This window comes from Vitis vinifera, chromosome 1, assembly GCF_030704535.1.
Source record: "Vitis vinifera cultivar Pinot Noir 40024 chromosome 1, ASM3070453v1".
Taxonomy (NCBI): Eukaryota; Viridiplantae; Streptophyta; class Magnoliopsida; order Vitales; family Vitaceae; genus Vitis; species Vitis vinifera.
The window spans coordinates 8,685,982-8,709,720 of record NC_081805.1 but is presented as its reverse complement, the minus strand read 5'-3'; the positions used below and the strand labels follow the sequence as shown (position 1 = coordinate 8,709,720).

Below are 23,739 nucleotides of genomic sequence, written 5' to 3'. Positions count from 1 at the left end.
ATATTAAGATTTTTTTATTTTTAAATTAATTAATTATGTGTGATTGTATGAATTGAGTCATTGCTATCTATTAATATAAATAAAACTTGTAAAATCATTTTTCTTAATTAATGTTGTAAACTATTGCAAATTGAAATCATTGCTCACAGTAATTGTCAATAAAATCAAAGAAACATTTTTTTTAACAGTAATAAAACAAAAAAAAAACATTTTAAATAAATTTTGTAAGGTTGTATGAATTGGGGTGACTTTTGTATATTTACGTTAAAAAAAATTGTTCCTCTTAAAGTAATTTTGTGTGATTACATGAATTGAGTTGTTTTTATCCATTAACATTAATAAAATAAGGAAAGTAAATTGAATCACTAATGTTAACCAAATCATTGTTTTTATAATTGTATTAATACTAATAAGAAACATCATTTTTTGTACACTCATATGAATTGAATCAATTTTTTTATATCAATATTAATTAAAAAATCGTTTTGTGAATTACTTTTATAAGTTTATGAAGATTAAGATTAGATTTGGGACATATTGTATTTTTTTATGATGAAATTGTTAAAAAAAATTATTCTATTAAATTAAGTTTGTGCATAATTCGAATCAAATTTATTACCATTGTCATATGTATTAAATTTAATGATGCAAAGAATATGTGTTTTATGAACTTTGTAAATATGTGCATTAAAGTAGAATTTTATTATTATTATTATTGTATATTAAGAATGTGTTGATGAAAATCTTACCGATATTTTTATCTTATTATTATTTTATTTATTTATTATTATTCTATTATTAAATCATTTTATGAGGTTAAAGTAAAATTCATCTCATGAATCAATTTGATAATATTTTTAATTTATGCGTAATTATATTTGTGTAATTAAAACCAACTTCTTAAAATTGTTAATGAGATCTTATTTAGATAAATAAAACCATATAATTTAAAGACACCTATTTTATTTTTCTTATTATTAAAATTGTATCTATTAATTAATTAATTCAAATAAAAGTTTTCAATACTTTCTTATTAGTGATCATAATGGATTTAGAGAGATGTTACGTCATATCGTTGTATCTATAAGTGACCTAACTCCGAATCAATTCTCAGTTCATAAACTTATTTTTTTTTTAAATAATAATAATAATAATTAGAAGTCACTCTTACTAATTACTCTTTTTTTTTTTTTTTAAAGAATAAAATAAATGATGATTGAAACCTTAAAATTTTTCAATTTAAAAACGAGTGAGAACACACGTGAAAAATATATCTCATAGCCTCCGCGTGAAACTTTTTAAATTATTTTAACGATTTTGACTCCTCTTTAAAATTAAAATTTGAGAAGGGAGATGCCCACGTCTACGCCAGTGATGCCTCCACGCGATAATTTGTTTTTGCGCTGAAAGTTTCATGACTGCTTGTGTTCAGGAGCGTCTCGTGTTCCTGTAGGCCCTCAATTTTGGTTGTTCCCTCAATGTTTTAGAATTTCAAAGTCTGATGGGTGTTTGTTTCCAAATATTAATGCAGCGTGGCATTTCCTGGATGTTGCAACTGATTCAGAATATTAGAAAATTTACGTTGTGGACTAAAACAAATAAGAATTAGAAACTGAAAACAATTTATTATTACTATTATTAGACTGACTTTAGAACGTAAAATTGAGAGCGGGAATGAAAAATTTATTTCATATGTCTTGTTAGTCGGGGTGGGACCGGAGAACAGGAAGAATTTGGCCTGAAGATAAAAATGCCTGAATAAAAGGGCCATATGACTTGGACAAATGCGAGTGGAGAAGGACTAGGGAATGGGTTGGCTTGTCAGAGGTCTTCTCGCACGCCTGCCCGTAAAGTCCAACACAATTAAGCCGGGAGTCTCTCGCTGTGCGGCTGCTGAGCTGGCCCAGTCACTCGTCCACGATCTCTGGGTCATCTTACCACCTTTTGACTTTTTAACATCTTTACAACCCAGCATTCGTTTTACGGTTATTTGATTAAAAGGATTTACCACAATTTACAAAAATAAAAAGAAATAATTTTTTAAATACTTGAAATAATAAAAATATTTATGTCAATAATTAAAATATTTATATAAAAAGTAAGTTATCCCTTCAAAAAAAATTATAAAAAAACTTAAATTCATAAATGTGATTTTTTCTTTATCATTTTAACCGATTAATCCCTTTTTTATGATTTAAATTTAATTGTTAAATTTGAAATAACGAACATTTTTGTATTAATTTTTTGTTTTTCAAATTGACAAAAGAGTCCATCAAATACGAGAATGCAGTGAATTTTTTAAAAGCTCGTTAAAAGGTCTTTCATGTAATAAATATAAAGAAATACTCTTTTTGTTAAACCAAAGAAAATGAAAATATTATAATGTGTTTTTATTTCGAGAATAAAGGGATAAGTCTGTTTCCAACCATCCGTGCTTCAATTTAAAAATAAAAAAAAACTGACTTTATTGTGTGGTCACTTTCGTTATCCGATCAAGAATCTGCCATTTTGCACTGGGCCAGACTTAAAAGGCCCCGAATGTCAAGATCACCGCCCTTTGACTTCGACATCTTAACAACCCAAACTTTCATTCCATGATTTAAGCTTTTCCATAGAAATTGAAATAACGTGCATCTTCTATATCACAAACAAAATCATTTACGAAAGAAAAACATTTTCTTGACATTCATGAAAGAGGCTATCAGAGATTCAGACATGACTAGCCAGTGCATTTTTTAAAACTCGTTACAAAGGGCACTTTGGGAGCACTGATTTTAATTATGTTAGTGCATTAATTTTATAATATTTGTGAACCTCTGACCAGTAAATGACATGGACTGAGGCCTTCATTCGCTCATTTCATGAAGTCATGGCGTGCGTACACTAGTTGTCTCATGCTGTCATGCGTAGGGAATACGGAGCACTCAAACCCGAACAATTTTCCCATTTCTGAGCTCCCACCGTCTCTTCCATAGGAGCAGACTCATTCATAAAGAGAATGCGCCTCTCGATTATCGCTGCAAACAGAACTCCAGTTAGGAACTTCGGAGCAAAACTAGTCAAGGAAGAAAGTATGCCCCGCCAACGCAGTAACTTATCTAAACTTGATCGAAGTGCAGTAGAACGAAACAGAAGAATGCATATGAAAGATCTTTTTTCCAGGCTTGCTTTTCTTGTTCCTACTCGACCATCCAAGGTATGTACTCCCACCAACATCACTACGGGTGAATATCGCTCCTCTCTCTCTCATCATTGTGAACTAATGTAAGTATTGCATGCGTGGATACATTTGCAGTCCTCTTTACATGTGTCGTTGGATCATGCCACCACTTATATAAAGCAATTGCAGAAAAGGATAGAGACGCTGAAGCAAACGAAGCAACTACTTCAAGGCAGCACTGATGAGACTGGAGGTGTAAGATGTCAGATGAGTGGCGCCTCCAGGTCACCAGTGATCACTGTAAGAGATATGGGTTCTAGTTTAGAGCTACTTCTGATTAGCGGGTCAAATAAGAAGTTCAGGTTGCATGAAGTTATCAGTGTTCTGGAGGAAGAAGCAGCTCAAGTTGTAACTGTTAACCAATGCATAGTGGGGGATAGGATCTGCTATAGTATACATTCCGAGGTATGTCGAAGTTAATAAAAAACCTTCTGCATCGTCTGACTAACGCTTTGGAATACATTATTTCATTCCATCGCCTCAGTCTTTCTTTCATAAATATGCATAATTATGCCTGGTTAATTCATTTTTGCAGGCTGTTAGCTCTAGAATTGGAGTAGACGCTTCAAGGGTGCATGAGAGATTGAAGGAACTGATTTTTTGAAGTATTCGGATCAGCGCCGCTCACCTAGACATCCTTTTCCAAAGAAAGGATGGACGCAGCAAATTGTTCTTTTTTTTTTTTAATGCTTATTAGATTATTAGAAATGGTAAAATGGCTTGTGTAGTTTCATTTCCACTCCATTTGGATGTAATTTAAGGGAACTAGTTCACAAATTTCGTGTGTCTTTCTGAAGCATTCATTTGAATAACATCATGCATCCTCTACTTCTCCCACCACATGCACGTGTGAAAGATCATAAGAAATTATTCATCTAAAGCAGGAAGTTGAGTAAATGCTTTTGACACTCTTGGAAGGTATTAAGGCTATGATATCGGAGAGTATTAAGAAAAAAAAAAATTAAAAAAAATCATTTTCTCATATTAATTTTATTATAAAAATGTATATAAAAAATCAAATATTATTTAAAGTTTTATGTATTTTAAAATTATTTAATAGGTAGAAAATAAATGAAATGAGTTTTAAAGTTAGGTAAAAAATAATTTACTGAATTTAATTTTTTTTCAAAATTTTCAGAAATCAAATATAACGGAATGTTAATAATGATAGGGTAAGAATAATAAGGCCCTATATTTCTTTTGTTCCCTCTTACTTTCCCATACAAATTTATACCTGTTAATAAGAAATGATGATGCAAGTGCGGAAGAAATGCACCTCCAAGTACATATAGGGCAAAATAACTTCAATCCTCCAAATTTTTACATACAATGTGCATGTCTGGCGTTTATGAATAAAATCTCAGTAAAGTTGTCTCTACCAAGAGCTTGAAATTTGAAGGTGATGTCTGCATGTGTTCTCATGTGGCGCTAAACAATGTCTGAATGCAACTTGAAGCTGGCAGTGAGTTGCCTTCGCTTGCTTGTGTACCCTACAGAACGCTAAAGCTAAAGGGTACACGTACAGCTAGCCTACATGAAGCTCTGGTTGGGTACATAAATCTCTGCTAGCTGTTTAACATAAGACATGGTGATCAATTAAATTGAAATGTTTTATTTGAAATTTGAAGTTTCATATAATAAAGTAAGAATAATGATAACGATAATATTGGTAAATAATTAAACAAACGAAACTCTAGGAAGTTAACTCCTCATGTATATTTTAATACCTAGAGCTACAATTTGGGTGAGTTGATCTTTGAATTTCAAGCAATCTCAACCCAAGCTGAAAGTTTTAATTCACATCTTAGCTCGTAGTTGCTAGAAGAATGAGTTGTAGAAAAAGGAAAAGCTTGAACTTTTATTTCCAAGTACATTAACGGAAGTTGTAGAGAACTTCAAGTGCATCAATTGTCTTGGTAGAAGTAGGAAAAGAAATATTAAAGGTAAAATGGTTAGCATATGTAAGGAAGCAACCAAGACGAGGCATATAAGTATTTAAGTAAGTCATATGGGCACCGTTGTCAAGGTTGTTATAGAACACTCCTTAGTTTTTATCTTTTATTATGTGTTTACATATCATCTACTAATTTATTAAAATTATAACTGTTAGTAATAAAATAATATTCTTTAAAACTATATTGCCATATTCATAAGAGTATGGTCATAGTATTCTTATGAATACGATTTAATGATCATATTCTTAAGAACACGATTAAGAGTTTGTGTTCTTTATAACACGACCTATTAATTGTGTTCTAAACAACCTAGTTATCATAAGTTAACTCATGGTGGTATCTCAAAATGGATAGCCTTTAGCCAGTTATATTTACTATAATACCCACTTTAGGCACCACTTCAATATAAGAACTCTAATAAAAAGAGAATTTGAGAAAAAGAAAAAGAATGTTAGATAATGAATTCCAAATCAAGAATTCTATTGAAGTGTGGACATGCAAGATAGGAAAAAGAATCCAATAAATATGGTAATTTTTGAAGTGTATGACTTTATCACTCTTTCTTTATGCTCATAATTTTCACCATTATTATTAAATATTAAAAAATCTTATTTAAATGAATTTAACAATGAATAAATTTTATTTTTATCATTTGCATTTAAAAAAAAAAATCATTAGTTTAATTTATGAAATTGATTTTTTAAATTGAAAATAATTATGTGGGGATTAATTGGACACAACACTAATTTTAGAATGTTAAATTTATTATTCTCGAGCAAAAATTTGAATCAAAAGGGTTTTCAGTTATTAAATTTGAGATATTATAACTATAGATTAGAAAAATACATGATTTGTATGTTTAACAAATATATAGTATTTTTAATAATTTAAAACATTTAAATAATTTTATTAATTTTACATATTCAAATATACAATTATTTAATTATATTTATAATTATTTATTTTTAAATATTCAAATATTTAACAATTGTTTAGTATAGGGTTAAAATAGTCCATTTCTTATCATTGCCTTTCCAAATATCATGTTCCTCGCCAATACGAGAGGAAGGACATTCCTCGTTAATGAGTTTGTGTGGCCTTCCTCCAAAGTAAACCTGCCACAAATGAATTGTGGAAAGAATTTTCATCCTCTCTTATTTTGACTCCAAGTCTCCAGCCCTCAATTCCGCAACTTTCAAACAGAGAAGATGACACGCTAGACGTAGTTGCAATTAAAATCAAATGATTCACACTGTGAAAAGGACCCAGATTATGACACAACCTATTAAAGCACCGACGCTTGGAGAATTGCAGGGTTCAGAAGTAATCTCCGCCATTTTTGAACGGTTTTCGATCGGCATCCAAATGTGCCATTCGTAGACAGCAGAAAAGATCAACCATCTTTTTGTTTCTTCTTGAATTGGTAACTCTCCCCTTACATTACCAGACCTGGCCCCCTGCGTCCAATGCTTTCGCAGGTGACTTTTTTTTTTCTTTTTTTTTTTTCCTGGAAAACACCAGGATTTTGAAAATCTATGAGAAGATCACAACGTTGGTGCTTCATTTGAGAAACTTATATCTAACTTGATCAGTGTTTTACCCAAAATCAATAGTTTCGATGAGGATTTCGCCTTTGTCTCTAGCATATATGCATACAGCATGATTTAGGTGAGGTGAGGTGAGGTGAAGATGAGGCAGGGAAGGTGACAATGATAGCCCACATGTTGACCCGGATATCAATGTTAAGAAACTAAAGAGTTTGGTGGCGTTTGTTTTTTTATTTAATTCTAAATAGAACTTTGATATTTAATAGTATTAAATATTAGGTTATTTGTTTTTATAGTATTTTATTTCTATTAAGTATTAAAAAGTAAAAAAAATCATTGTGTTATTTTTTCTATTTAGAAAAAGTCATATATTCTGACTTTTTTTATTTAGTAAAAAGTTTATAATAAGTAATGAAAAAGTAAAAAAATAAACAATCTAAATTCTAAAATTAAATGGTTTTCAGCAAAAAAACTAAAAAAACAAACACCACCTTAGTCAAGTATCTGGATAATGTATGGAAAACGCTTCAAGGGTACAAGAAAGATTGAAGGAACTGATTACCTAGACCATCCTTTTACAAAGATTGGTTGGACACAGCAAATTGTTCTTTTTTATTTAAATGCCTATTAGATGATTAGAAATGGTAAAATGGCTTGTATAACTTTATTTCCACTCCATTTGAATGTAATTTAAGGGAACTACTTCTCAAATTTCGTGTATCTTTCTAAAGCATACGTCTAGCACCCCCTACTTCTCCTCCCATATGCACGCCTGAAAGATCATAAGAAATTATTCCTCTAAAGCGGGAAGTTGAGTACATGCAAGTAACATCCTTGGAAAGTATTAAGGCTATGATTCAGAAAAAAGTATTAAGGAAAGATTAAAAAAAAAAAAAAAAGTTAGGCTAAAGAAAATATAGAAAGTCATACACCATAATTTATTTTAAGTACTTGAATTAGTTTCTTTACAAATATATATATATATATATATATATATATATATATATATATATATATATATATATATATACATTATTTTTCAATTTTTTTAATTAGACCAATGAATTCCAAATTAAGTAAGACTTATTGTATTTGGTTTATTAATAAGTCTAACAATTTTTAAAAATAACTTAAAATTTAAATAATGATTCAATCAATACAAAAAAATTGTTTAAAATGACTCTATTGTTTCTTTTCAACGAACATAAATTCATTATTTTTCTATTTTTTTTCACTAAGTAAATAAATTTAAAATTAAATAAGACTTAATGTGTTAGATTTATTAACAAATTAAGAAATTTCAAAAAATAATTTGAAACTCAAATAATAAACTCATTCATACTAGAAATTTATCAATAAAAAATGGCTCATAATGACTATTATTTTTTTTTTGCTCATAATGATATTTTTTTTTATAAATTTTCTCACTATAAAAATGAATTTCAAACTAAATAACACTTTGTATTGAATTTATTAATAGGCTTAACAATTTTTAAAAACAATTTGAAACTCAAAAATAGATCTAATCATTAAAAAAAAAATAATAAATCAAAACTATTATATTATGACTCATAATTTTATTGTTTCTCTTATCCACACAATTATATATATTATTTAATTTAGATAAATAAATGATAAATTAAGTAAGATATAATTAGTAATTTAAATTCTTTAATGATTTTTTATTTTATTTTTTAAGAATAATTTTGGATTCAAAAAATTGATTCAATTAATTGCATATTAAATTAAAAATATTTAAATATTATGTTTGTAATTTAATACTAAATATGTACTTGACTCATTTACATATTAAAAAAGTTAAACTTAATATATTATTAATTTTAAATAAAATTTGTTAAAATTATTATTATTCATCTTTAACCCAAAAAAAAAGAATTATGCAAATGTTAACATCCTTAAGTTTCTCACATAGAAATGATTTATTTTTAATTACAAAACTATTTTTTATTTTTAATAAGACTTAAATTAAATTTAATTTGTATTATATAAATTGAATCTATAAATCTAAAATAATAAATTATATTTAAAAGCAACTTATTTGAATTTTTTTTTTATTAAAACAATATGTATAACATCCTTATTTTTATAAAATAAGTCTAGGATTAAGAGGGTGTTTGTTTTTTTTAACTTTTTATTGAAAATAATTTATTTTTAGATTTTAAATTTTTGTTATTTTACTTTTTTAGGACTTATTATGAATTTTAACTGAATAGAAAATATCAAACTATTTAATTTTTTATATAAAAAAATAATATATTAGTTTTTTTACTTTTTAATACTTAAAATGAATGAAATATTATAAAAACAAACCATCTCTAATACTTAATAGTGCTATTTAGTTTTAATTTTTATTTAGAATTAAATAAAAAAAACAAATATCCCAAGTCTCATTTATCTGCCAATATTTTTATCAAAATGGCTAGGGCAATCTCAACACTCCCTGGGCATGACGTGGCTCCGCCAATAGGCTGTAAGCCTATGTAGTGTCAATATCTTGGCACACGCAAATCACGTAGCATGAAAAGTCTTTGTAAAATGTGGTTCATGTATCCGGATGAACCTGTTTTTCGGCGTACGCGTACTGAAGACTATATGGTATATAGCATTTTTTGAAAAATTACGTATTGTATTCTAAAGCATAAAGTTGAATCTGGCACGATTCTGAAGCCGAAAGTGGGTGTTTCCCCTCAACCTGGCAAACGAACACGAAGGACAACGTCGTATGAGAAACGTATGCACACTTTTCTTTTTCGTAATAATAAGGTAAAGCTTCAAAAATACTTTTTTTTTGTTTTCATGTATGATTTCTTCATTTAATTTCTTTTTATGATTTCTTTACATATTTGTATTTAATTAAACTATTTTAAAAATATAATTCCTCAAAGAGACCCTAATAGAAATCAGCTTCTACCTTTTATATTAAACTTTTGATGTTAAACGCGGTTCAGAATAAGGTTTTATTGAATCAATATAGTTTGTTTGTTTTTGTTTTATAAATGCAAAAGAAGTATAGTTTTATTTTATGCTTTTTTTTTTTTTTTTTTTTTTAAGAATATTAGGAAAAAAAGCCTTAAAATTATTTGAAAATCAACCTATGTTTTGAAAACAAAATTTTAAAATGAAAATTTATGAAATGTTGCTATGAAGTTATGACATGCTTTCCGTTTTCAAAATAACAGTACGTCAGTGACCGGGACTTAAAATTTTGTTTTATTAGGCATAGGAGTCGTAGCAATGCGTGATCGCTTACGCCCATCTGAGTCACTAGCTGGGCTGGCCTGGAGATCATTTAAGAATTGAGATAAAGTGGGGTATAATTATTCATTTTCTAGCCCTCATACGTAGAACTAGAATCAATTAGAATGTTGTGCGGCAGAAAACCTGTCAGTTCACATTTCTGAGCTAGTTCTGTCCCTCTCACGGGACATATTGAGATAAAGTGGGGTATAATTAATTAATTATTCATTTTCTAGCCCTCATACGTAGAACTAGAATCAATTAGAATGTTGTGCGGCAGAAAACCTGTCAGTTCACATTTCTGAGCTAGTTCTGTCCCTCTCACGGGACATATATATTCACCACTGTATATGGCCGACTAGCCGAATACTTCTTAATTCGTATCATTCTTTATCTTGGTTTAGGATTTCCGTCTGCTTTTCGGCAAAGAAAAGATGCCCCCCCGGGGGAGTAAGGTAGCTACGCTCAGTCGAAAGGTGTTAGAAAGAAACCGAAGAATGTTCACAAAAGATCTCCTTTCCAAGCTTGCTTCTCTAATTAATCCTACCCCACAGGCACCCAAGGTAAGTACTAACACCGTCGTCGGTCACTTTTCTCTTTATTGTGAACTAATGAAGTTACTGCATACATGCATGCATGCATACATATATAGTGGAAGTCACTTGATGTGCTGGATCAAGCCACCGCTCATGTGAAGCAATTGGAACAAAGGGTAGAGATGCTGGAGAAAAGGAAGCAACAACTTGAAGGCAGCACTGATGAGACTGCAGGCATGAGGGGCTCGATGTCAACTGTTTTCACAGTGACAGAATTGGATTCTGCGATAGAGGTATGTTTGATTAGCAGGTCAAATGACAAGTTCATCCTGACCCGGGTTCTAGATGTTCTTGAGGAGGAAGCAGCTCCTGTTGTAGCTGTTAGCTACTCCCGTGTTGGCGATAAGATCCACTATATAATTAATTCACAGGTAGACAGATGCAATAGAACAGATTGATTCCATTGCCAGTCTTTGTTTAGTATTAATGTCATTTGATTGATTTTTGCAGGCGGTTTGTTCTAGAATCGGCATAGACTCTTCAAGGGTGCATGAAAGATTGAAGAGGCTGACTGCAGGGCCATGAGAAAAATGCACTGCAACACTATCTTTACTTGTTCCAAATGCTTTGAAGATGATGGGAAATTGCCGGATATGGCGTTCTGACCCTCTATGTGGGTCTCACACATATCCTAAATTTATATTGTATTTCAATTAATTAGGAAACTGAAATTTTAAATTGACGATACTGGGTAGTCCAGTCTTCAAATTGATAAATGGTAGTTTTTTTAATTCATACTTTCATTCGTTCATGTACAGAGTATATATAGGGGGTAATCACCATTCTAAGAATGGGAAAAAATGATATAAGGAAAGAATGATATAAGAAAATAACAACTAATATCCTAATATCTCAACTTTCTTAATATCTCAATATTCCTAATATCTCAATATTCCTAATATCTCAATATTCCTAATATGTCAATATTCATAATATCTCAACTTTCCTAATATCTAAACATTCATAATATCTCAACACTAAATGATATAAGGAAAGCATTCTTAATATTTCAACACTCCCCCTCAAGTTGGTGCATAGATGTCACACATGCCCAACTTGTCTAAAAATTTTGAGAACACTTGACTTGAGACAGCTTTGGTAAGGATATCGGCCAATTGATCTTCTGATCGAATCTTAGGCAATTCCACAATCTTATCATCCAACTTTTCCTTAATGAAGAATCTATCCACCTTGACATGCTTTGTACGATCATGTTGTACTGGATTATGAGCAATGTCACATGCGGCTTTATTGTCACAAAACAATCGAATTGGTTGCCTAGATAGGTAACCTAAATCCTGTAAGAGGAGTCTTAACCATAATGCCTCACAAAGTCCTAGAGTCATACCTCTAAATTCCGCTTCTGCACTTGAACGAGCGACGACATTCTGCTTCTTACTTTTCCATGTCACAAGATTACCACCTACAAAGGTAAAGTAACCAGATGTAGATCGCCTATCATCCACTGCACCGGCCTAATCAGCATCAGTATATACTTCTATATTCTGATGATCAACATTTTTAGCGAACAAAATTCCCTTCCCAAGAGCATTCTTCAAATACCTCAAAATACGCATGACTGCATTCATATGTTGCTCTCCAGGATTATGCATGTATTGACTCACTACACTCAATGCATAAGCAAGATCTGGTCTTGTATGAACTAGGTACATTAATCTCCCCACAAGTCTCTGGTATCTTCCCTTATCGGTTGATACTTGATTAGGCTCAACACACAATTTCAAACCTTCTTCTATTGGTGTATTAACAGGTTGACATCCCGACATTCTAGTCTCCTGTAAAAGATCTAAGGCATACTTTCTTTGAGACAGAAAAATTCCTTCACTTGATCGAGAAACTTCAATCCCAATAAAGTATTTCAGAGGACCTAGATCTTTCATTTCGAATTCTCTAGATAGATAATTTTGCAGAGCTTTTATTTCTTCAGGATCATTTCCTGTAACTATCATGTCATCCACATATACGATGAGTGCTGTAATCTTACCATGTTGTTTTTTTAGGAATAAAGTGTGATCTGAATTACTTTGACGATAGCCAAAAGCTCTCATTGACTTTGTGAACCTTCCAAACCATGCTCTCGGGGATTGCTTCAACCCATACAATGACTTCTTCAATTTGCACACCTTCTGACATTGCTTTTCTGACACCATGCATCTTAGTGGAAGATCCATATATACTTCTTCAGATAACTCACCATGCAGAAAGACATTTTTCACATCGAATTGTTATAATGGCCAATCTAGGTTTGCAGCTAAAGACAATAATACTCGAATTGTGTTGATCTTAGCTACAAGTGCAAATGTCTCTGTGTAGTCAATTTCATAAGTTTGAGTGTACCCTTTTGCTACCAGTCTTGCTTTAAATCGTTCAATACTACCATCTGCCTTGTACTTCACAATATAGATCCAACGACACCCAACTGGCTTCTTTCCTGGTGGACATTCTACGAGTTCCCATGTTTCATTCTTCTGCAATGATTTCATTTCTTCATTCATAGCTGCTTTCCACCTTGGATCAGCTAAGGCTTCCTGCACACTGTTAGGAATAGATACAGTAGATAATTGATTTACAAATGACTTATTTGACTCAGACAAATGATGGATAAACACATAGTTGCTCATGGGATATTTGACTTTAGTAGACAATTCAGGTTCATATGTGGGTTTAGGAATACCTCTATTATGACGATATGGTAACCGTTTCATGAATGAATCAGGTTCCAAATTAAGAACACCCTCAACAGACGACGATTGGTTTGGTATTTCAGTGAAGACATCTTCGGACCCAAATTGTTGACCACTCATATCCAACTCACCCACTTCCTGGTTCACTAGTTCAGATTATCCAGATTCATCTTCCTCAGAGATATGATAATCATAATCGAGAGTCTGAATTTCCTTATGGTACTCCCCTTGAAGTTCAGACTCAGATGAAAAATACATTGAATCTTCATGAAACACCACATCCATTGTAATATATATTTGTCGAGTTGGAGGATGGTAACATTGATATCCCTTTTTGTGCAATGCATATCCAACAAACACACATTGCAATGCATGGGAAGTTAACTTGGTGCGTTAGTGCTTGTGTAGATGCACAAATGCCACGCAACCAAAAACACGAGGAGGTAGATTTTGGACAGTTGGGGCAACTACGACATTAGTAAGAGCTTGGAGAGATGTTTGAAAGTTAATTGAGCTAGAAGGTACCCGATTGATCAAGTATGCGGCAGATGTGATTGCTTCTCCCCAATAAGATATCGGTGTTTTTGCTGCTATCAAGGAAGCACGTACAACTTCTAACAAGTGTCGATTTTTTCGTTCAGCGACTCCATTTTGCTGGGGTGTATTGGAACAAGTAGTCTGATGAATGATGCCATGTCCTTCCAAATACTTTTGAAGATCAGAACTTTGATATTCTCCACCATTATCACTACACAGAACCCGAACCTTTGCATTGTATTGAGTTTCAATCATTTTATGAAATTTTTGAAACAACAAGTTCACTTCATCAAGCATAACCATGTCATTCTGGTACAATCATCAATAAAAGTAACAAACCAACATGAACCACTCAAAGTTGGGACTTTGGATGAGCTCTAAACATCAGAATGTATAACCATAAAAGGAAACGGACTTTTATTCAAAATTAACGGAAACGAAGCACGATGGCTTTTAGCCAATTCACAAATATCACAACGGAAACCAGAAATATCACTATTTGCAAACAAACTAGGAAACAATTTTTTTAAATAACCAAAGGAAGCATGTCCCAGACGTCGATGCCACAACCAAATTTCAGACTTTTTCTTCTCCTCTTCAGATCCATCTGCCATCAAGGCTTGTTGCAACTTATTTGAATCCTTTGATTGCAAGTCCAAGTAATAGAGTTTTCCCCGTTTAATACCACAACCAATCGTCTGTCTTATTTGGATGTCCTTAATCACACAAAATTCAGGCCAAAAAATGACAATACAAGATAAGGCTGTAGTGATTTGAGAAACTGACAAAAGATTGTAATCTAAAGATGGAACAACTAAAACAGAATCCAAATTCAAAGTATCAGTAAGAGTTAAGGATCCTTCCCCAATGACTGGGGTTGTGTTACCATTGGCTGTGGAAACAATTTTTTGTGAGGAAGGTTTAAGGGGTGAAACCTGTCTAGAATCAAAAGTCATATGATCTGTAGCACCAGAATCAATTATCCATGCACTATTAATAACAGGTGTACAAGTATTTAAAAACTTACCACCATGATCAGTAGCGGCTACCAATGCAGAGGTTTTCTCAGCAACATTAGCCTCTGTTTTTATTTCGACAACAGTTGCAGTCGAGGTTTTCTTGGGATCCTTCTTCCGTTGATCGCGATTATTATAATTAATAACAAAGTGTTGATAGCCTAAACATGATCTAAAGGTCCATGGTTCAAACCCTCGGTTCCTTATTGTTTTCCTGGTCATACCAAGAGTCGTTGCTTTGAAATTGTGGGATATCCAAACTGGTGGGACCAGTCTTATTGAAGTGAGTGCATTTGAAGGTTGACTTATCAATATTAGGGCTTGTCTTAGGATGGTTGATCGCTGTCGGACTACCATAGCAATAAAATATCCAGGATTTCAGTTCCATGGCTCTGATACCATCTTCAAATTGATAAATGGTAGGTTTTTTTCATTCATACTTTCATTCGTTCATGTACAGAGTATATATAGAGGGTAATCACCATTCTAAGAATGGGAAAGAATGATACAAGGAAAGAATGATATAAGGAAATAACAACTAATATCCTAATATCTCAATATTCATAATATCTCAACTTTCCTAATATCTAAACATTCCTAATATCTCAACACTAAATGATATAAGAAAAGAATGATATAAGGAAAGCATTCTTAATATCTCAACATCCAGTTCTACGAATATGCATATATATATATATATATATATATATATATATATATATTTTAAATATATATAATATTGGAATCAACATATTTTCAAAGTCATGGTGAGGTTTGCATGTAATTTCCTGGGGAGTCAGTTACATCTTGATGGCATCTAAGGGTAGAAGTAAGTTGGCTTTGCATGAAAATGCATGGAAAGCAGCTAAATACCCGTATCTGGTATGCTGTAATAAAAAGTATATAGAGCCAACCAATAAGAGAAGGTTACGAGTCAAACTTAAGATGTTATGTTTTCAAAATTTTAAAGTTTGAAATAAAGATAATGCTAATGTAACGTTTAGTTACATATACCCAATTTTCCTTTGGATCAATTATAAGCAAGCACACAAGCTATAATTCATCATTTTATTTTATGGCTAATTTCGTTGTGACCCCCAAAGGCTTTGTATAAATACATTAAGCCAGGTTTCAAATTTAGTCAATTAGCATCCTTATAAGTATGTTTCATATATAAAATTTATTTTTTAAAGAATAAAATTTAGTTTTCTAAAAACTGTTAAACACTTCTATTTAAAATATTTTTACTTAAAATCTCTCTAAAAATTAAATTTGATAAACAAGGGTGTTAATTGAGGAAATTTTAAACCAATGGTGATTTAGTATATTTACGTCAAAATTTAGGGGCTTTAATGAATTTAATCATTTATTTTATAATTAATAGATGAGTGGGCTATTGAAGGGGAATGATAAGAATAAAATTTAGAGTTGATGAAATGTGGAAAATGAGGAGATTGATTGTGGGTTCCATTTTATCAAACCCACCGGTAAAGTTAAAGGCTATGTTTAGTTGGCAGTATAAAATATGATAGGATATGTATATTTTAAGATATCATATCTCATTGGATAGAAAACATATATACTAATATATGATTTTCAATGATATAATATCATTATATATATATATCTTATGGATATGATATTTTAAGGTACCATATCTAATAACTATGTTATATTATATTTATATTTATATTTATATTTAATTTATGAAATAAATAAAAAATAATATGAATTAATATATATTATTTTCAATATTTAAATTAAATAAAAATTATATCACATTCCAATATTTTCTATTTGAAAAAATAATTTTTTTATATTTAACAATATTCATGATTAAAATATTTAAACTTTATAAATAATTTTTTCATATTATGTTATTTAATATATAAAAATAATTTATATTTCATATATTAATATTATTTTATAAATATTTTTTATTTTTTAACCATAAATTTAATTTATAATAAAAAATTTTATTTTACAAAATGAATATATAAAATAAATAAAAAATAAATTTATAATATATGAAATATACATATTTCATATTTTAACATAAAATATATTTATCCCCTATAGAACATATAGTTTAACATAAGATATGATAAATGATGAAATAACTTATTTCATTTCATCATTAACCAAATATGAAATATGATATAATATCCTATTTTTTATTCTTTTTCATATATATATCGATCAATCAAACATGACAAAAAAGAGTTCGGGTAACGGTGTGTGGGGGTTTTGGAATGTATGAGACCAAACCCTATCTTTAAACTTCTAGAAAAATTAGATATGTAATAATACAAATATCACAAGAGTTATATCAATCTATTGGATCTATTAATAAGACTTTTATGCCTATGCTTTGTGTAACTCCAAAGACTTTTATGCCTATGTTGTGTAACTCCAACCCCACCAACTGGAAAAATTGGATGTCTACCAATAGGAATATCACGAGGGTTGTATCATTCTATTTAAACTTTATGGATTTATTAAGAAGACTTTTATGCATATGTTTTGCTTTGTGTAACTCGAACCCCACCAACTTAACAGCTAGTTCCACAATTTTCCATGGACTTTGACAAGAGGTCATGCAATTTGTCGGGAGCTCCCCAACCGCACCCAATTCCATCAAAGGCTGAAGTTTCTAATTTATCGTGCGTAACAGGTTAGGGTCTATTTGCTACAGAATGGGGACTGAAGAAAAGAAAATATATTTGAATTGATATCTCGAGATAAATAAATGAAACTTAATAATTAATTTTGCTGTGTATTCTCTTGGTACACAAAGAACCTAAGCAAGCAATAGCAAGCACATGACATATACTAACTGTTGCTAATGTAACTTTTAGTTACATATACCCAATTTATCTTTGGATCAATTATAAGCAAGCACACAAGCTATAATTCATCATTTTATTTTATGGCTAATTTCGTTGTGACCCCAAAGGCTTTGTATAAATACATTAAGCCAGGATTCAAATTTAGTCAATTAGCATCCCTATAAGTATGTTTTATATATAAATTTTATTTTTTAAAGAATAAAATTTAGTTTTTTGAAAACTGTTAAACGCTTCTATTTAAAATATTTTTGCTTAAAATCTCTCTAAAAATTAAATTTGGTAAACAAAATAAATTAATATAATAGGAGTGCTAATTGAGGAAATTTTAAACCAATGGTGATTTAGTGTGTTTATGTCAAACCTTAGGGGTTTCAATGAATTTAATCATTTATTTTATAATTAATAGATGAGTGGGCTATTGAAGGGGAATGATAAGAATAAAATTTAGAGTTGAAGAAATGTGGAAAATGAGGAGTGGGCTCCATTTTATCAAACCCACCGGTAAACTTAAAAGCTATGTTTAGTTGGCAGTATAAAATATGATAGGATATGTATATTTTAAGATATTATATCTTATTGGATAGAAAACACGTATACTAATATATGATTTTTAATTATATAATGTCGTTGGATATATATCTTATGGATATGATATTTTAAGATAGCATATCTAATAACATATGTTATGTTATATTTATATTTATATTTATATTTATATTTATGAAAGAAATAAAAAAATAATATGAATTAATATATATTATTTTCAATATTTAAATTAAATAAAAATTATATCACATTTCAATATTTTCTATTTAAAAAATAATTTTTTTTATATTTAAAAATATTCATTATTAAAATATTTAAACTTTACAAATAATTTTTTCATATTATGTTATTTAATATATAAAAATAATTTATATTTCATATATTAATATTTTTTATAATTATTTTTTATTTTTTATTTTTTAACAATAAATTTAATTTATAATACAAAAAATTTATTTTATAAAATGAATATATAAAAAAATAAAAAATAAAATTATGATATATGAAATATACATATCTCATATCTTAACATAAGATATATTTATCCCCTATAGAATGTATAAAAAAAGAGGTTGAATAACATATCTCACCACTTATCTTTGGTTGAATATAAGATATGATAAATGATGAAATAACTTATTTTATTTAATCATCAACAAAATATGAAATATGATATAACATCCCATCTTTTATTCTTTTTCATATATATCGATCAATCAAACATGACAAAAAAGAGTTCGGGTAACGGTGTGTGGGGGGGTTTGGAATGTATGAGACCAAACCCTATCTTTAAACTTCTAGAAAAATTAGATATGTAATAATACAAATATCACAAGAGTTATATCAATCTATTGGATCTATTAATAAGACTTTTATGCCTATGCTTTGTGTAACTCCAACCCCACCAACTGGAAAAATTGGATGTCTACCAATAGGAATATCACGAGGGTTGTATCATTCTATTTAAACTTTATGGATTTATTAATAAGACTTTTATGCATATGTTCTGCTTTGTGTAACTCCAACCCCACCAACTTAACAGCTAGTTCCACAATTTTCCATGGACTTTGACAAGAGGTCATGCAATTTGATACCCAACAACGCACACCATGTAAAGGACACCAAAGTGTCAACTATGGCAAGCATTCTTGTCTGCCACTGCTCTGGAAGAAATTGACATGAATGCGGACAAAATTTTAAGATCTGGCGTTCAGGACAGTCTCAGCCTTTTCAATTCTAACCTACCAATTATCATAATGTTGAACTTGGCAGCAAGAGCAGACAAATCCTCCCGTTGACAAGCAATACCTTTTTGCGGGTTGTAGGTCCTTACATCCTATTCATGCATGCGTACTGGTGTATATCGGTTATTATTTTATTTTTTTTCATATATATGGAATAAGTTAACCATAACAATTTTAAATTGGTCCCTACAATTAAACCAAATGGTGTTTTTTTTTTTTTTTTTTGAGATAGACATATTTAACTTAGGGAAAATCATGCTTTCATATACTAAGAAAAAAATATGAGGTTTTTAATAACTCCAATTTTTACTTTTCATGTCAAGTGTACAATGACAAAAATTATTCTTTTAACATGCAAGTATTTATATATAATAAGAGTTTCACAATTGCCCTTTAACAAAACACTAAAGAAGGTACCATTTTTTTAAATTAAAAAAATGTCAAAGAATCACAACTCCTTCACGCCACCTTTACTTTGAATAACATTTTTTTTTTTTTAACATTTAACATCATTTTCTTTTTCTTTTTTTTCTTTTTTTCTTTTTTATTTTTTCCTCCATATCCGTTTTAATATATTTTTTAAAACATATCAAAGTCACCACAGTTTTCCTTCTTAAACTTTTTTAATGTTTTATCTTTTCATATTTATTGGTTCTAATCATTTTATTGAACACATTGAATACTAAATGATACCATATAATAAATAATTATTGAAAATAAATAAAATATAACCTAAAATACAATTTTTTTCTTCTAAAAATTCAATTTAAAATTTTTAAGAATAAAAGAGTATATAAATACTCTAGAGTAAAAAGATAATAATAATTTTTTTTATTGAAAAACAAGTATTTTTGTTAATTTTTATGATTAAAAATAATATTTTATTTTCCTTCCTTTTTTTTTTTATGTAATCTATAAATTATATTTCTTGTTGTCAAATTTCTTTCTATTATTATTATTTTAAATTTTACAAGTCATGTATATTTGTCATAATCTCTTAGTGATAATTAAAATACATGTAAGATATAGCTTCTAAGTTTTTTAGATTCAATGGCAATGAAATTTTTTATGTTGTATAATATATTTTTATTTAATATAATTATTATCTCAATATAAATTTAGATGTAATATATTAATAAAGTTCATCATACACCTTCATGAAATAAAATATTCAAAAAAATATTAAATTTTGCATGATCTTGTCACTAAATCCAATATCAAACCTACGTACATCCTTAAAACAAATTTATACATTCTTCATCAAAATACGTATACTCTTCACAAAATTATGTACATTTTTTTAGAGCAAACCAAGACTCTACTCACCCTTATTATGTCCTAAATAGTCATTTGGGAACCTTAAGATTTGCAACTTTACCCCACTCTGAAATCAAATTTCAAACCTCACATACATTCTTAAAAAAAAAAAAAAAAATACATAAGTTCTTTTTAGGGTGAACCAAGACCCTAGTGACCCTTATTGTATTCTAAATAGTCATTTGGGAGACCATGGGAAGCGATTTGAGACCTTCCCCCACCCCAAAATTAAATTTGGAACCTTACATACATCCTTAAGAAAAATACGTAAATTCTTCACGAAAATACGTATATTCTTCACAAAAATATGTATATTTTTTAAGGGCAAACTAGGACCCAATCACACTTATTATGTCCTAAATAGTCATTAATGAGACCTCGAGAAGTGATTAGCGACCTTCCCACACCTCGAAATTAAATTTGGAACCTCATGTACATATTTTTAAGACGAATTGAGACCCTAATCACACTTATTATGCCTAAAAAGTAATTTGGGGACCTTGAGAAGTGATTTGTGAGTTTGCCCCACCCTAAAACAAAAATTTTGAACCACATGTACATCCTTAAGAAAAATATATATTTAGGGTGAGTCGGAGCCCCAATTACCCTTATTATGTCCTAAATAAAAATTTTGGGGACTTTGGGAAGTGGTTTACAAACTTACCCCACCTCGAAATCCAATTTCTAACCTCAAACACATTCTTAAGAAAAATACCTACATAAAAAAAAAAAAAATATGTACAATTTATTTTTAGGGTGAATCGTGACCCTAATAACCCTTATTATGTCCTAAATAGTCATTTAGGGGGCTTCAAGAAGTGATTTGTGACCTCACCCCACTCTAAAATCAAATTTTGAACTCCACATACTGAAGAAAAATATGTACATTCCTTAAGAAAAATAAGTATATTCTTTACAAAAACACATACATTTTTTTCCAAAAGGAATTGAGAACCCAATCACCTTTATTATGACCTACATATTCCTTTGGAAACCCTTGAAAAGTGATTTGAGGTGTTTCCTTACCTTGAAAAAGAGTTCGGAACCCCACATATATCCACAAGAAAAATAAGTACATTTTTTACAAGGGAACCATAACCCCAATAACCCTTATAACCTATATGTTCCTTTAGGGACCCTTGGGAAATGGTTTAAGGCATTTCCTCGACCTGAATGGATTTTTAGTATATATCCTTAAGAAAAATAAGTACATTCTCTTTAAGGGGAACCAAAACCCATTCACTCTTATTTTGACCTATATATTCCTTTAGAGACTTTCGATAAGTAATTTGAAGCTTTCTGCTACCCCAAAATGGACTTTAGAACCTCACGTAGATTCTTAACAAAAATAAGTATATTCTTCACAAAAATACGTACATTTTTTCTAAGGGAAAGCAAGACCCCAATCACCCTTATTATGACCAATATATTCCTTTAAGAATCCTCAAGAAGTGATTTGAAGTGTTCCTCTACATTAAAGAGGACTTTGGAACCCCATGTACATCTTTAAGAAAAATAAATATATCCATTCTTAGAAGAACCGAGACCCCTATCTCTCTATTCATGGTCTATATATTCCTTTGGGAACCCTTAAAAAGTGATTGGAGGTTGTCCTCCACCCTAGAACGAACTTTGGATACCTAAGAATATCCTTAAGAAAAATAAATACATTCATTTCTAGGGGAACTAGGATTCTTATCTCCCTTATCATGGTCTATATATTTTTTTGGGGTTCCTTAGGAAGTGATTGTAAATTGTATCCTACCTCAGAACAGACTTTGAAATCCCAAGTACATTCTTAAGAAAAATAAGTACATTTATTTGTAGGGGAACAAGGACTCTTATCTCCCTTATCATGGTCTAAATATTCCTTTAGGGTTTCTTGGGAAGTGATTAAAGGCCATCCCCCCACCTTAGAACGAACTTTGGAACCTTAAGTACATCTTTAAGAAAAATAAGTACATTTATTCCTAAGGGAACCAAGACCTCTATCTCTCTTATCATGATCTATACATTCTTTTGGGAACCCTTGAAAAGTGATTGGAGGTCATATCCCACCCCAGAACAGACTTTAGAGCATCAGTACATTTTTAAGAAAAATAAGTACATTCATTCCTAGAGAAACCGAAACCTTCATATCCCTTATTATGGTTATGTGTTCATTTAGGAACCCTTAAGAAGTGATTGGAGGTCATCCTCCACCTCGAAATGGACTTGGAAACCCCAAATTCATCATTAAGAAAAATAAGTACATCCTTAAGAATTGTAGACCTTTTATTTTGTCATAGTAGCACATGTTACTCCATATGTTCTCCTTCCCTTCTTATTGTCCAATAGCCATTCTTTGGCGGTCCATTATCATTTCTTTGTTTTACTTTGTTTTTTTAATCCATCTTTGGAGATTCATTATTGATGGATTTTTTATGAATCCGAATATTCTTTGTAACATTTATGGTTAAACATGTCTTCCTTTTTTCTACGAGCGAGTAAGAAGGGCATTTTGGGAGCATTGATTTTAATTATGCAAGTGCATTAATTTTATAATATTTTTTAACCACTGTAGGACCCCCTTTTTCTTTTGTATTTTTCAAGTCAATTTATGAAAATTCTTTAATACCTTAAAAAGGATGCAAGACTTTAATAGTCTACAAATATTTCAGGAAAATTTATTTCCATTGTCACCGAAAATTCCTAAGCCCCTACAGTTTTACTTTGATCGAAGCTGCGAGTCTGTGACCAGTAAATGACATGGATACACTATAGTAAATATATGTTTTTGCCATAAATTATTTTGTGGTTAAGAAAATAGTATTTTGTGGTAGAAGATTTTTTTTTTTTCATAAAAAATAATTTGTGGTGAGTTTATTGTTATAAATTCCTGAGTAATTATTTTTAACCATAAAATTTAATTGTATAACAAAATAAATATTTTTTTTCATAAAATAAAAT

At 30.1% G+C, this 23,739-nt stretch overlaps 2 protein-coding genes across 3 annotated transcripts; both read left to right on the top strand.

Moving 5' to 3' along the window:
• Positions 1–2,977: 2,977 nt before the first annotated feature.
• On the top strand, positions 2,978–3,886 carry LOC104879556 (transcription factor bHLH168-like). The gene is made up of 3 exons (XM_010652781.3): positions 2,978–3,196; positions 3,296–3,625; positions 3,756–3,886. Exons 1-3 carry the CDS (start codon positions 2,999–3,001, stop codon positions 3,822–3,824), a joined length of 597 nt encoding a protein of 198 aa, XP_010651083.2. The 5' UTR covers positions 2,978–2,998; the 3' UTR covers positions 3,825–3,886.
• Positions 3,887–10,342: 6,456 nt separating this feature from the next.
• LOC100263706 (transcription factor bHLH168-like) lies at positions 10,343–11,292 on the top strand. Of its 2 annotated transcripts, none has more exons than XM_059736491.1 (3): positions 10,343–10,543; positions 10,633–10,809; positions 11,027–11,292. In XM_059736491.1, the coding sequence occupies exons 1-3, from the start codon at positions 10,415–10,417 to the stop codon at positions 11,099–11,101; spliced, it is 381 nt and encodes a 126-aa protein (XP_059592474.1). In that variant the 5' UTR covers positions 10,343–10,414; the 3' UTR covers positions 11,102–11,292. The 2 variants fall into 2 exon arrangements, with proteins under 2 accessions (XP_059592474.1, XP_010651137.1); XM_010652835.3 differs by having other exon boundaries at positions 10,633–10,947.
• Positions 11,293–23,739: the final 12,447 nt, after the last annotated feature.